General features: G+C 45.8%; 1 protein-coding gene across 1 annotated transcript in view; it reads left to right on the plus strand.

The window, feature by feature from the left end:
• The first annotated feature begins 3,343 nt into the window (after positions 1 to 3,343).
• Positions 3,344 to 13,608, plus strand: part of krtcap3 (keratinocyte associated protein 3) — a 31,223-nt gene continuing 20,958 nt past the window's right edge. The window contains exon 1 of the mRNA XM_078229439.1: positions 3,344 to 3,503. Coding sequence (XP_078085565.1) covers positions 3,491 to 3,503 — 13 coding nt within the window. The 5' untranslated portion in view covers positions 3,344 to 3,490. The remainder of the gene's footprint in view (positions 3,504 to 13,608) is intronic.

Raw genomic sequence — 13,608 nt, forward strand, 5'->3', positions numbered from 1 at the left:
TGCTGACCCTCTGATTGGGTTGAGCTTTTGTGGGTGGACCACCCACCATCCTTAATTGGGTTGGTTTTAGCGCCAGCAAATGCAGCCCTAGGTCCTGACACTCGCCAAGATGGGATCATTTCCCCCCAACTTTCTGCCTCGGGAATGGAACTTCTGTCATCTCTGCAACATTCAGCCCAATGGTATTTTTCAGTCCTATGTATTCCTATAAAATAGCTCTCATATTCTCCCTGCATGAAGTTCAGGTTTTTGTTGGTTACCTCCTTCAATGATAGGACTACGAGGACTGAGGGACAATGGCAGGTGCAATCTCTGGGTTTTATTCATGGTCAGGTTGGCTCAGTTGGTCCAATTGCAACCATTGAGTCATAACAGGACATGAACACAAAATCCAAGCTCTTACAGAACCACAGTATACTACAGTGCAGAAGAGTCCCTTCAGCCCATCGAGTCTTACATCAGGACTGGGATGCTATCTTTTTGATGAGATATTAAATCTGAACTCCTGTTGCCTCTTCCAGTTGTTTCGGTGGGTGTTACACATGAACCCAAGAAATAGGACCAGGAGTAGACCAGATGGTCTGTCGACTTTACTCTGGCATTCAGTACGAGGGCTGATCTTAAGCTTCAACTCCACTTTCCTGCCCGCTCCCCATATCCCTTAATTCCCTAAGAGACCAAAACTCTGCCTATCCCAGTCTTTATTTTCTTTAGTCTTTGATGGGATGTGGACATCGCTGGCAAGGCCAGCATTTGTTGCTCATTCCTAATTGCCCCTAAACTCAATGGCTTATTATCCCATTTAAGAGGGCAGTTGAGAGTCAACCACATTGCTGTGGGTCTGGAGTCACATGTAGGTCAGACTGGGTAAGAGCGGCAGATTTTCTTCCCTAAAGGGACATTAGCGAACCAGCTGTGTTTTTACAACAATCAATGTTAGTTTTTTGGTCATGATGTGGAGATGCCGGCGTTGGACTGGGGTAAACACAGTAAGAAGTTTAACAACACCAGGTTAAAGTCCAACAGGTTTATTTGGTAGCAAAAGCCACACAAGCTTTCGAGGCTCTGAGCCCCTTCTCTCTCCACTCCCATTGTTTTGTTTCTTAAAGACTGGATTAGTTGTAAGTATTCGCATTCCAACCATTATTCATGTAAATTGAGTCTGTGTCTTATAAGCTCTGTTTGTGAACAGAATTCCCACTCACCTGAAGAAGGGGCTCAGAGCCTCGAAAGCTTGTGTGGCTTTTGCTACCAAATAAACCTGTTGGACTTTAACCTGGTGTTGTTAAACTTCTTACTGTTTTTTGGTCACCATTACTGAGATGAGCTTTACATTCCAGATTTTTTTAAAAATTGAATTTAAATTCCATTAGCTGCCATGGTGGGATTTGAACCCGTGTCCTCAGACTGGATAACTGGTCTAGTGACGATGCAGCCATCTCTCCCATGTTTGCAATGATGTGGATCCCACAATCCTCTGGGGTAGCGAATCCCAGTGATTAAAGATCCCATATTTGGATTCTTGAAAGAATTGGAAGTTCTCCACTGACTTCCTCATCCTACCATCGTCACTAATAAATACATCAACTCTTTCACTGATTTGATGTCAGTGTCAGGCTCATATTGACTTTCCTGTCAGCTTACATAGTCACAGAGATGACACTTCAATCATAGATGATTCAGGTGCGTTCTGGGTACCCACTAGACTTTATGTTGCAGAAATTCACTGAAAAGACTTGATAAACATTTGTTACAATTCACAATAAAAACAGCAAGTGCTGGAAATACTTAGCCAGTCTGACAGCATCTGTGGAGAGAGAATCGGAGTGAACATTTCAAGTCGGTGACCTTTCATCAGAACTGAGAAATATTTGAAACTCCGCAGAAGGGTTATACGGACTCGAAACATTAACTCCGTGTTTCTCTCTCCACAGGTCCTGCCAGACTTGCTGAGTTTTTCCAGCACTTTCTGTTTTTATTTCAGATTCCCAGCACCCGCACCCAATATTTTGCTTTTATTTGTAGAAACCTGATAGATTATGAGCAAATCAAAGTGGGGGAGGACCTGGGTTCAATTCCGGCCTCGGGGGACTGTCTGTGTGGAGTTTGCCCGTTCTGCCCGTGTCTGCGTGGATTTCCTCCGGGTGCTCTGGTTTCCTCCCACAGTCCAATGATGTACGGGTTAGGTGGATCAGCTATGCTAAATTGTCCCTTAGTGTCCCAAGATGGGGAGGCGATGGCCTAGTGATATTATCGCTAGACTGATTTTCCAGAAATTCAGGTAATGATCGGGGGACCCGGGTTCAAATCTCGCTACAGCAGATGGTGGAATTTGAATTCAATAAAAAAAATCTGAAATTAAGAATCTACTGATAACCATGAAACCATTGTTGGAAAAACCCATCTGGTTCACTAATGTACTTTAGGGAAGGAAATCTGCCATTCTTACCTGGTCTGGTCTACATGTGACTCCAGAGCCACAGCAATGTGGTTGACTCTCAACTAGCGATGGGCAATAAATGCTGGCTAGCCAGTGACACCCACAAATTGAATAAAAGGTTGAATAATATGTGTAGGTTAGGTGGATTAGCTGTGTTAAGTGCACGGGGCTATGGGGATAGGGGGTGGGCCTGGGTACGATGCTCCGTTGGAGAGCCGGTGAAGACTCGATGGGCCGAATGGTCTCCTTCTGCACTGTAGAGATTCTATGATAACCAGGATGGGGAGAAGGACAAAAAGGAAGGTCTGTGAGAGGGGGGCAGCTCTGACAAAGAGTTATCCAGACTCGAAACGTTGGCTCTATTCTCTCTCCACAGATGCTGTCAGACCTGCTGAGTTTCTCCAGCATTTTCTGTTTTTGGGACAGATTAAGACCGGAATTCTCTGGTTGTTCACGCCGGTGGGATTCCCTGGTCCCGTTGACAGCACACCCCCGCCCGTGGTTATCCCGCCAGCGTGGGGTGACGTCAGTGGGAATTCTAGCAAACAACGCGCTACCTCCCGCTGGCGGGAAACACACGGCTGGGAAGCCAAAGAATCTCACCCTACATGTTTTGGTAGATTCAACATATTTGCAAGGACAGTCAGAAGAAAGACAGTGGATGCTGGAAATCTGAAATAAAAAACAAACTGCTGGAGATATTCAGAGAAACCTTTCCCTCACCACAGATGCTGCCAGACCTGCTGAGTATTTCCAGCACATTAGGATTTTTGTCTTCAATTTACATCTGCAGCTCCGAATGTGTCAATATGCTTCTGCCTCATTAACAGGGATAACAACACAGGAAGGGAGTGGTGTATCCACTCTGCCAGGAAGCTGGATTTACGGAAGTGGCTTCAGGTTCTTCCTGCTGGGGCTGAGGGTGCAGCTTACCTGGCCCAGGTGAGGAGCAGCGAGCCGGGGCTGAGGGTGCAGCTTACCTGGCCCAGGTGAGGAGCAGCGAGCCGGGCTCCGGGCTGTTTGCGAGCCGGGATTCCGGCTACAGGCAACATGTGTGGCTTCGGTAAGTGCCTCTGTCTGCTCTCCATGTTCAGGGAGGGGGTAACATCCAGCAGCGAATGAAGTAGCGATTCAGCAAAAGCTTGTAAAAACCAACAGGAGACAATTCTAGCAAGAATTCCCTCCCCTAAGAACTTGTTAAACAACTTTTATACCAAGAGTTAAATTACAAATTCCATTTTTACAGCATTCGCTTTTTAAACAAAAAAACCCATAGGATTTACGAGGAAGCCTGTTCTAAAACATTGCAATGAATCTAAGGTGTTTTTTATCTGGAATACACTGCCTGAAAGGTTCAATAATCACTCTTACGAAAGGGAAATGGCAACATTTGTAAGGCTATGTGGAAAGCACAAAGGAACTTGGCTGCTAGTTGCCAAGTATTTCAGAGATCCAACACAGGCTGGATGAAGATTTTGTGAGAAAGACAGAATAGTTACTTCCTCACACACAACAGGTAATCTATTAACATATAAAGTTGCTTGATCAGATTGGATAGGAAAACAAAGGGAGGTTTCATAGAATCCCTACAGTGCAGAAGGAGGCCATTTGGCCCATCGAGTCTGTACTGACCACAATCCCACCCAGGCCCTATCCCCAGACCCCCCCTGCATTTACCCTAGCTAGTCCCCCTGACACTAAGGGGCAATTTATCATGGCCAATTCACCTAACCTGCACATCTTTGAACTGTGGGAGGAAACTGGGGAGGAAACCCATGCAATTCTGACAAATACAAGGGGCTCAAAACACTGGATGCCCTGGAGGAGTATAGAAAGTGCGGGGGGAGGTACTTAAAAAATAAATTAGATAGCAAAGAGGGGACCTGAAAAAAAATCACTGGGCAAAATAAAGGAGAATCTAAAGGTGTTTTTGGAGAATCTAAAGGTGTTTTCGGAGAATCTAAAGGTGTTTTCAGAGAATCTAAAGGTGTTTTCTGAGTATATTAAGGGCAAGAGATAACCAGGGAAAGAGCTATGGTCCATTATGGACCAAAGTGGTAATGTGTGTGGAGTCGAAAGATGTCGGTGAGGTATTTTGCATCTGTGTCCATGATGAAGAAGGACAATGTAGACATAGGAAGCAGGAAGATATAATTGAACAGGTTAGCATTGAGAGGGAGGAGGTGTTAACAGTGGGTTTAAAAATCCCCAGGCCCAAATGAGATGTATCCCAGGCTGCTGTGTGAGGCAACAGAGATTGTAGGGGTTCTGACGCTAATCCTCAAATCCTCTCTGACCACAGGAGAGGTGACAGAGGACTGGAGGACAACTTACGTGGTACCATTATTCAAGAAGGAAAATAGGGAAAAACAAGGCAATGACAGGCCAGTGAGTCTAACATCAGTGGTAGGGAAAGTATTGGAAAAGCTTCTGAGGGGCAGAATTATTCTCCACTTGTAGAGACAAGGATTAATCAAGGATAGTCAGCATAGCTTTGTCAGGGTGAGATCATGTCCAACAAATTTAATTGAGTTTTTTGAGGAGATGTCCAGGTGTGTAGATGAGGGCAATGCAGTTGATGTAGTCTACATGGACTTCTGTAAGGCTTTTGACAAGATCCTGCATCGGAGACTGATCAAGAAGATAAGAGCTCATGGAATTGAGGGCAATTTGGCAAACTGGATCCAAGATTGCTTTAGTGGCAGGAGGCAGAGGGTGATGGTGGAAGGTTCTTTTTGTGACTGGAAGCCTGTGTCCAGTGGTGTGCCACAGGGACCGGTGCTGGGTCCCTTGCTGTTTGTGGTGTACATTAATGATCTAGACAGGAATGTTTTGATTTGATTTATTATTATCACATGCATTGGGATGCAGTGAAAAGTATTGTTTCTTGTGTGCTATACAGACAAAGCATACCGTTCATAGGGGAGAAGGAAAGAAGAGGGTGCAGAATGTAGTGTTACAGTCATAGCTAGAGTGTAGGGTGTAATTTTTTTATTCATTCGTGGGAGGTGGGTGTCACTGGCTGGCCAGCATTTATTACCCAACCCTAGTTGTCCTTGAGAAGGTGATGGTGGGTGAGCTGCCTTCTTGAATCGCTGCGGTCCATGTGCTGTGGGTTGACCCTCAATGCCATTTGGGGGAAAATTCCAGGATTTTGACCCAGCGACTGCGAAGGAATGGCGATATATTTCCAAGTCAGGATGGTGAGTGGCTTGGAGAGGAACTTGGAGGTGGTGGTGTTCCCATGTATCTGCTGCCCCTGACCTTCCAGATAGAAGTGGTCATTGGTTTGGAAGCTGCTGTCTAAGGGTCTTTGGTGAATTGCTGCAGTGCATCCTGTAGATGATATACATTGCTGCTACTGAGTGTCGGTGGTGGAGGGAATAGATGTTTATAGATCTGATGCCAACCAAGCGGACTGCTTTGTCCTGGATGGTGTCAAGCTTCTTGAATGTTGTTGGAGCTGCACCTATCCAGGTGAGTGGAGAGTATTCCATCACACTCCTGATTTGTGCCTTGTAGATGGTGGACAGACTTTGGGGAGTCAGGAGGGGAGTTAGTCACCGCAGTATTCCTAGACTTTGACCTGCTCTTGTAGCCACTGTGTTTATGTAGTGACTCCAGAAATGTAATGTGGGGGATATGATCAGTAAGTTCACAGATGACACGAGTTAGGTCACATCAGCCACAATCTTATTGAATAATGGGACAGACTTGATGGGCTGAATAACCTCCTCATGTTCCTATGTTCCTCATTCATCCTGAACTCTGCCTCCTGTAAATTAACTCACAACAAGCCCCCTGTGCTGTGATTCCCGGTCCAGCAGTGCCCCTTTTGGAGTTCTCATCCTTGTTTTTGGTTCCTCCGTGGCCTAATCCCTCCCTAAATCTGGAACCTCCTCCAGCCTACAACCTTCTGAGATCTTCTCCTTGCCTCCAATTCCGACCTTCTTTAGCCCTGATTTTAATCGCTGTACTGTTGGTGCTTGCACTTTCTGCACCTAGCCTCCTCAGCTTTGGAAGATGCTTCTTTAACTATTTGTCCTCTGTACTTCCCTTTCATCCTTTAAGATGCACCTTTAAACCAAACTCTTCACTTTAAATCTTGTAGTTCGGTGTAAAAGTGTGTTTGGCAACATCTCTTGATTTGATTTATTATTGTCACATGCATTAGTATACAGTGAAAAGTATTGTTTCTTGCGCGCTATACAGACAAAGCATACCGTTCATAGAGAAGGAAAGGAGAGAATGCAGAATGTAGTGTTACAGTCATAGCTAGGGTGTAGAGAAAGATCAACTTAGTGCGAGGTAGGTCCATTCAAAAGTCTGATGGCAGCAGGGAAGAAGCTGTTCTTGAGTCGGTTGGTACGTGACCTCAGACTTTTGTATATTTTTCCTGACGGAAGAAGGTGGAAGAGAGTGTGTCCAGGGTGGGTGGCATCTTTGATTATGCTGGCTGCTTTCCTGAGGCAGCGGAAAGTATAGAGAGAGTCAATGGATTGGAGGTTGGTTTGCGTGATGGACTGGGCTTCGCTCACGACCCTTTGTAGTTCCTTGCGGTCTTGGGCAGAGCAGGAGTCATACCAAGCTGTGATACAACCAGAAAGAATGCTTTCTATGGTGCATCTGTAAAAGTTGGTGAGAGTTGTAGCTGACATGCCAAATTTCCTCAGTCTTCTGAGAAAGTAGAGGCGTTGGTGGGCTTTCATAACTATCGTGTCGGCATGGGGAGGGACCAGGACAGGTTGATGGTGATCTGGACACCTAAAAACTTGAAGTTCTCGACCATTTCTAGTCCATCCCCATTAAGATATTTTACCCTTAAGACATTTTACTCTGTTAAAGGCATTCTGTAAATGCTAGTTATTGTTCGAAAACAATCCTCCTCTGTTCCTGAAGTTTGTTGTTGTTAATCTGTCTGCCTCTACTGCTGCTGTGTACATTAACTCGAATCCGACAGAGTGAAATAGACTCTTCAGCTCAATATCAGAGAATGAACTCTGTGTTCAGCATGGCTGGTATCCAAAAATAAATCACCAGAATAAACCTTCTGTATTTAAAAAACAAAACACAAAGGAAAACAACGCAAGTCACTTCACAGGAAAGAGGAAGAGAGGCTGAACTTTTTATAGACGGCTCGATGGTGACTCAGGAGCTTTGCCAAAGAAATGGGGCTTCTGACGATGAGTAACATAACAGGAGGAGGCCATTCAGCCCCCCGAATGTTCCACCATTCAATTAGGTCACGGCTGGTCTAGATCTTTTGATTTGATTTGTTTGTAATGTAGATTAATGATCTCGACAGGAATGTTTTGATTTGATTTATTATTGTCACATGTATTAACATGCAGTGAAAAGTATTGTTTCTTGCACGCTATACAGACAAAGCATACCGTTCATAGAGAAGGGAAGGAGAGAGTGCAGAATGCAGTGTTACAGTCGTAGCTAGGGTGTAGAGAAAGATCAACTTAATGCAAGTTAGGTCCATTCAAAAGTCTGACAGCAGCAGGGAAGAAGCTGTTCTCGAGTTGGTACGCGGTACGTGACCTCAGACTTTTGTATCTTTCTCCCGATGGAAGAGAGAATGTCCGGGGTGTGTGGGGTCCTTGATTATGCTGGCTGCTTTTCCAAGGCAGCGGGAAGTGTAGACAGAGTCAATTGATGGGAGGCTGGTTTGCGTGATGGACTGGGCTATGTTCACAACCGTTTACAGTTCCTTGCGGTCTTGGGCAGAGCAGGAGTCATACCAAGCTGTGATACAACCAGAAAGAATGTTTTCTGTGGTGCATCTGTAGAAGTTGGTGTGAATTGTAGTGGACATGCCGAATTTCCTTAGCCTCCTGAGAAAGTAGAGATGTTGGTGGGCTTTCTTAACTATCGTGTCGGTGTGGAGGGACCACGACAGGGTTGTTGGTGATCTGGACACCTGGAAGCTTGAAACTGTCTTGTGCTCTTGGACAGAGCATGAGCCATACCAAGCTGTGATACAAACAGAAAGGATGCTTCTTTATCTATTTCCCCCCAGCTCTGTTGCGGAGTAAAAATTAGGCTGGAGGTTGAGACGGCGCGTGATCCAGAACAGAAAACTATGCCACCAACAATGGAGCCAAGGGATAGGACAGTGGAAGCCTGAGGGAAACTTTCTGGGCACCTTGCATTGGGATGGACTTTGAGACCTTTGGGTTGTTCTCCTTGAGGCAGAGAAAGTTAAGGGGAGATTTAACAGAAACATTTAAAATTATAGCTGCCTTTGGCCCAGTGAGAAAAGGAGCAATTGTTTCCACTGGCAGGAAGATTATCGATTTGAGATGACTGGCAATAAAACCAGAGACACAATTATTATTTTTTCACACAGCAAGTTATAATGATCTAGAAGGTACCATCTATAGAGGGCAGGAGAGAAGATTCAACTTTCAGAGGATAATGAATAATAAAACATTTAGCAATACAGAACTTGAGTATTGCTGAAATAGAGACAAGCTATCAAAGTCTTTTGTCTTGCACTCATCAGGACAGGTGCAAGAATACCAAATTTCAAAGGGAGCGACAATTTATACTGCATGAGAAAAGAGTGCTGATTGATTGCACAATGTGTAGCCTTGGAGAATGCACCAGGGAATAATTGCCCCCCCCCGTGCTTTTGTTTAATTCTAAAAGAGGCTCAGACATGACTCTGAAATTTTTGCATTGTTGTGTGTAAGATGCGAAGCTTCGACAGCATGTATTTTACAGCCACAATTGAATAACGACCTGAAGGAGGAATATTTGCAGGGCTACGGGGAAGGAGTAGGGCTACGGGGAAGGAGTAGGGCTACGGGGAAGGAGTAGGGCTACGGGGAAGGAGTAGGGCTACGGGGAAGGAGTAGGGCTACGGGGAAGGAGTAGGGCTACGGGGAAGGAGTAGGGCTACGGGGAAGGAGTAGGGCTACGGGGAAGGAGTAGGGCTACGGGGAAGGAGTAGGGCTACGGGGAAGGAATAGGGCTACGGGGAAAGAGTAGGGCTACGGATATAGGCCGATAGCGTTTTCAAAGAGGCAGCAAATTGTGGGTAAAAGCTTTAAAGCAACGCTGCGTATCCATGGAGCCAGTGGAGTTCAGATAGGGGATGGGTAACGACCAAGTGGGATATAGTAAATAACAGGATAGAGTCATAGGAGATTTGATTGAAAAAAAGGACTTGCATTTATATCGTCCCCTTCACCATCTCAAAACATCACAAAGTGTTTTATAGCCAAGAATTTGCTTTTCAAGTATGGTCACTATTGGAAAAGTAGCAGCAAACTCCCACCAACAGCAAAGTGACAATGACCAGATTATCATATTACTGGTGCGGCAAGAATAATCTCTCCCTCAATGTCAACAAAACGAAGGAGATAGTCATCAACTTCAGGAAGCATAGAGGAGAACATGCCCCTGTCTACATCAATGGGGACAAAGTAGTAATGGTCGAAAGTTTCAAGTTTTTAGGTGTCCAAATCACCAACAACCTGTCCTGGATCCCCCCATGCCGACACTATAGTTAAGAAAGCCCACCAACGCCTCTACTTTCTCAGAAGACTAAGGAAATTTGGCATGTCAGCTACAACCCTCACCAACTTTTACAGATGCACCATAGAAAGCATTCTTTCTGGTTGTATCACAGCTTGGTATGGCTCCTGCTCTGTCCAAGACCGCAAGAAACTACAAGGGGTCGTGAATGTAGCTCAATCCATCACGCAAACCAGCCTCCAATCCATTGACTCTGTCTTCACTTCCCGCTGCCTTGACGAAGCAGCCAGCATAATCAAGGACCCCAGGCACCCCGGACATTCTCTTTTCCACCTTCTTCCATCGAGAAAAGGATACAAAAGTCTGAGGTCACGTACCAACCAACTCTAGAACAGCTTCTTCCCTGCTGCCATCAGACTTTTGAATGGACCTACCTCGCACTAAGTTGATCTTTCTCTGCACCCTAGCTATGACTATAACACTACATCCTGCACTCTCTCCTTTCCTTCTCTATGAACGGTATGCTTTGTCTGTAGAGCGCGCAAGAAACAATACTTTTCACTGTATACTAATACATGTGACAATAAATCAAATCAAAACTGTTTTTGTAATGTTGATTGAGGGATAAATATTGGCCAGGTGACTGGGGATAACTCCCCTGTTCTATATTGAAATAGTGAAATGGGATTTTTACTGGAGTTAACATCTCTGAAAGATAGTATATCTGACAGTACAGCATTCCCTCGGTCCTGCCTGAAACTTCAGGCTGTTATTTTGGGCTCCAGATTTATTGTCATCTGAGGCTTGGGGTGACAGTGAGGAGAGCACAAGCAGAGTTGTTAATGCCTGGAATGAAAGTGTGGGTTAAGGTTTCTGTGTCAGTAAAGGTGGAAGCGAGTAATGTTGTGGAGATCAAACTGGTGGTGTCGATAACGGAGGGAGCATGGTGTGCAGCACAGCTGGGGATTGACTCAGATTTCATGCTGGTTCAGCTTGGACCAGTAGCAAGTGAAGGGGCAGGAATGAGGGTGAGAATATTGAGATCTGACTGCTGCCTAACAGCACCAGGGACCCGGGTTCGATTCCCAGGTTGGGTCACTGTCTGTGCGGAGTCTGCACGTTCTCCCTGTGTCTGTATGGATTTCCTCCGGGTGCTCTGGTTTCCTCCCACAGTCGGAAAGACGTGCTGGTTAGGTGCATTGGCCATGCTAAATTCTCCCTCAGTGTACCCGAACAGGTGCCAATGTGGCAACTAGGAGATTTTCACAGTAACTTCATTGCAATGTTAATGTAAGCCTACTTGTGACACATAGGTTCTCAAAGGTCTTACTGATAAGATGGAGACATTTTTGTGTTGTCTCCCTATTGGGTAAGTGTTAAGCATGAAACTGATGAAGATGGCTACAGATAAGCTGGAGCTGGCTCTAACCAGCATACACTGCAATGCTTACCCTATCTCGCAGCCAGTGAGTTAGCATGGAAATGAGATGGGGAAATGGACAGCAAAGGAGCTGACCAGTGACCGAATCACTGCTAGTGTTGTGAGGGAGGGGTGGGTTAGGTGCTGGTGTGTTTAAGTTTAAAGTTCATTTATTAGTGTCACAAGTAGGCTTACATTAACACTGCAATGAAGTTACTGTGAAAATCCCCTAGTCGCCACACTCCGGCACCTGTTCGGGTACACTGAGGGAGAATTTAGCACGGCCAATGCACCTAACCAGGAGTGTGGGAGGAAACCGGAGCACCCGGAGGAAACCCACGCAGGCACAGGGAGAACATGCAAACTCCGCACAGACGTTGACTCAAGCCGGGAATCGAACCCGGGTCCCTGGCTCTGTGAGGCAGCAGTGCTAACCCACTGTGCCACCGTGCTGCTGAGGTGTGGTGGGTTTTGGCTCATCTTGATACTTCTAGTGGTGCCAGTACTTACTCTGAGCCACAATCTGTACACAACGTCACTCAGAGTCTTTACCTCGTCAGCTGGAAAGGTTCAAAAGATCAGATCAAAAGATCAATGATCTCATTGAATGGCAGAACAGGCTAGAAGGACCAGATGGCCTATTCCTGCTCCTAGTTCTTATGTTCTTATGTTTGGACTGGATCAGGCTGTGTCCAGATTTCTGAAGAAGAAATCCTTCCTCTCCCTTCCCCCTCCTCTCCCTCCTCCCTCCCCTCTCCCTACCCTTCCTCTCCCTCCTCCCACTCACAGCAATCTTGCAACCCTGTCTCTGGAATGTGTACATTACTGATAACCAGTTTGCCAGATAGCATTTATACTCAAAGCGGGTCATGCCAAATGCAAATAAAAAAGCATTTTGCAAATATTTGTGTTTCTGGTCTAACAGCAATTCAGCCTGTTGCTCTTGAAGTGCTTTTAAAATGCAGGAGAAGTTATAAACTCAACGACAATCCGTCCTCCTTCAACTCTGCTAACTATCTGAGGTATTGTCGATCTGTGAATACGTCTTTGACACCAGCTACAAGTTATCTCTTGGGGGTGGCACGGTGGCATAGTGGTTAGCACTGCTGCCTCACAGCACCAGGAACCCGAGTTCAATTCTGGCCTCGAGTCAATGTCTGTGCAGAGTTTGCACATTCTCCCCGTGTCTGCGTGGGTTTCCTCCGGGTGCTCCGGTTTCCTCTCACAATCCAAAGATGTGCGGGTTAGGTGGATTGGCCATATATTAACATTAGCCCTAGTGTCAGGGCGATTAGCAGAGTAAATATGTGGGGTTACAGGATTAGGACTTGGGTGGGATTGTGGTCTGTGCAGGCTCGATGGGCTGAATGGTCTCCTTCTGCACTGTAGGGATTCTATGATGAGTAGAAAGGTGATGATGAAAATGGCTTGTGTGTGAATTGGATTATAGTGAGTGAGGTTATAATTGCATCTCGTCAGACTCCCCCTTGCGGCCTGGCCTTCCTTGGCCCCCTGCAAAATGAGTCTGGACAGCTGGAGATGGACTGGATGCCGTGGTGACCACTTCTGTGTGTTTTGGAGTTCTATGAACTTCACACGTGGCACTAGATCCCCATCGAGACCATTGGTCTGTCTCAACCATCCTGTCCACTGGAATTGATCTCCACATGACAGTGTAATCAAGTCCCTAAACAGGAGGCTTGGCAGTTACCCTGATCTGGTTTGGCCTGCCCATTGAAGTGGTTTATCAGTGTGTGGCCATTCTTGCATGTTAACATGTGGGAGCCACAGCCGAGAGTGGGTGAAAGTGAGGACCAGAACAGGGTGAGCCACTCTATAAAGAGCTGTGAGTCCATGTCCTAGAGGTGCTATCCCTTTCTGAGCCCATAACTCATCCGGAATAGCCTGCGGTATCCTGTCCTATTTACACCCTTCTGGGTGAAGAATGGCCTAAGCACACACCTCCCAAACCCACTGGAACTCTGACAAACACTTCAGATGACGAACATGCTCATCTCCACCTCAAAGGATGAACAAAAGAGAGAGATCTCTCTGAGTAACTGCAAGGAGTTGGTCTGATTTAATCCAGCTCCCACAGGGAGCAGTTCTTGACATGGAATATGATTTCAGGAGAGGAGTGCGTAAAATTGACTTTGTAGAACTTGAAATAATAACTCATTACAGAATTGTTGAATAACATCATAGAATCTTACAGGCAAGAAGGAGGTCATTGGGCTCATCGAGACTGTGCTGCCTCTGT

Source organism: Mustelus asterias, chromosome 15, assembly GCF_964213995.1.
Source record: "Mustelus asterias chromosome 15, sMusAst1.hap1.1, whole genome shotgun sequence".
In the NCBI taxonomy this organism is placed as follows: Eukaryota; Metazoa; Chordata; class Chondrichthyes; order Carcharhiniformes; family Triakidae; genus Mustelus; species Mustelus asterias.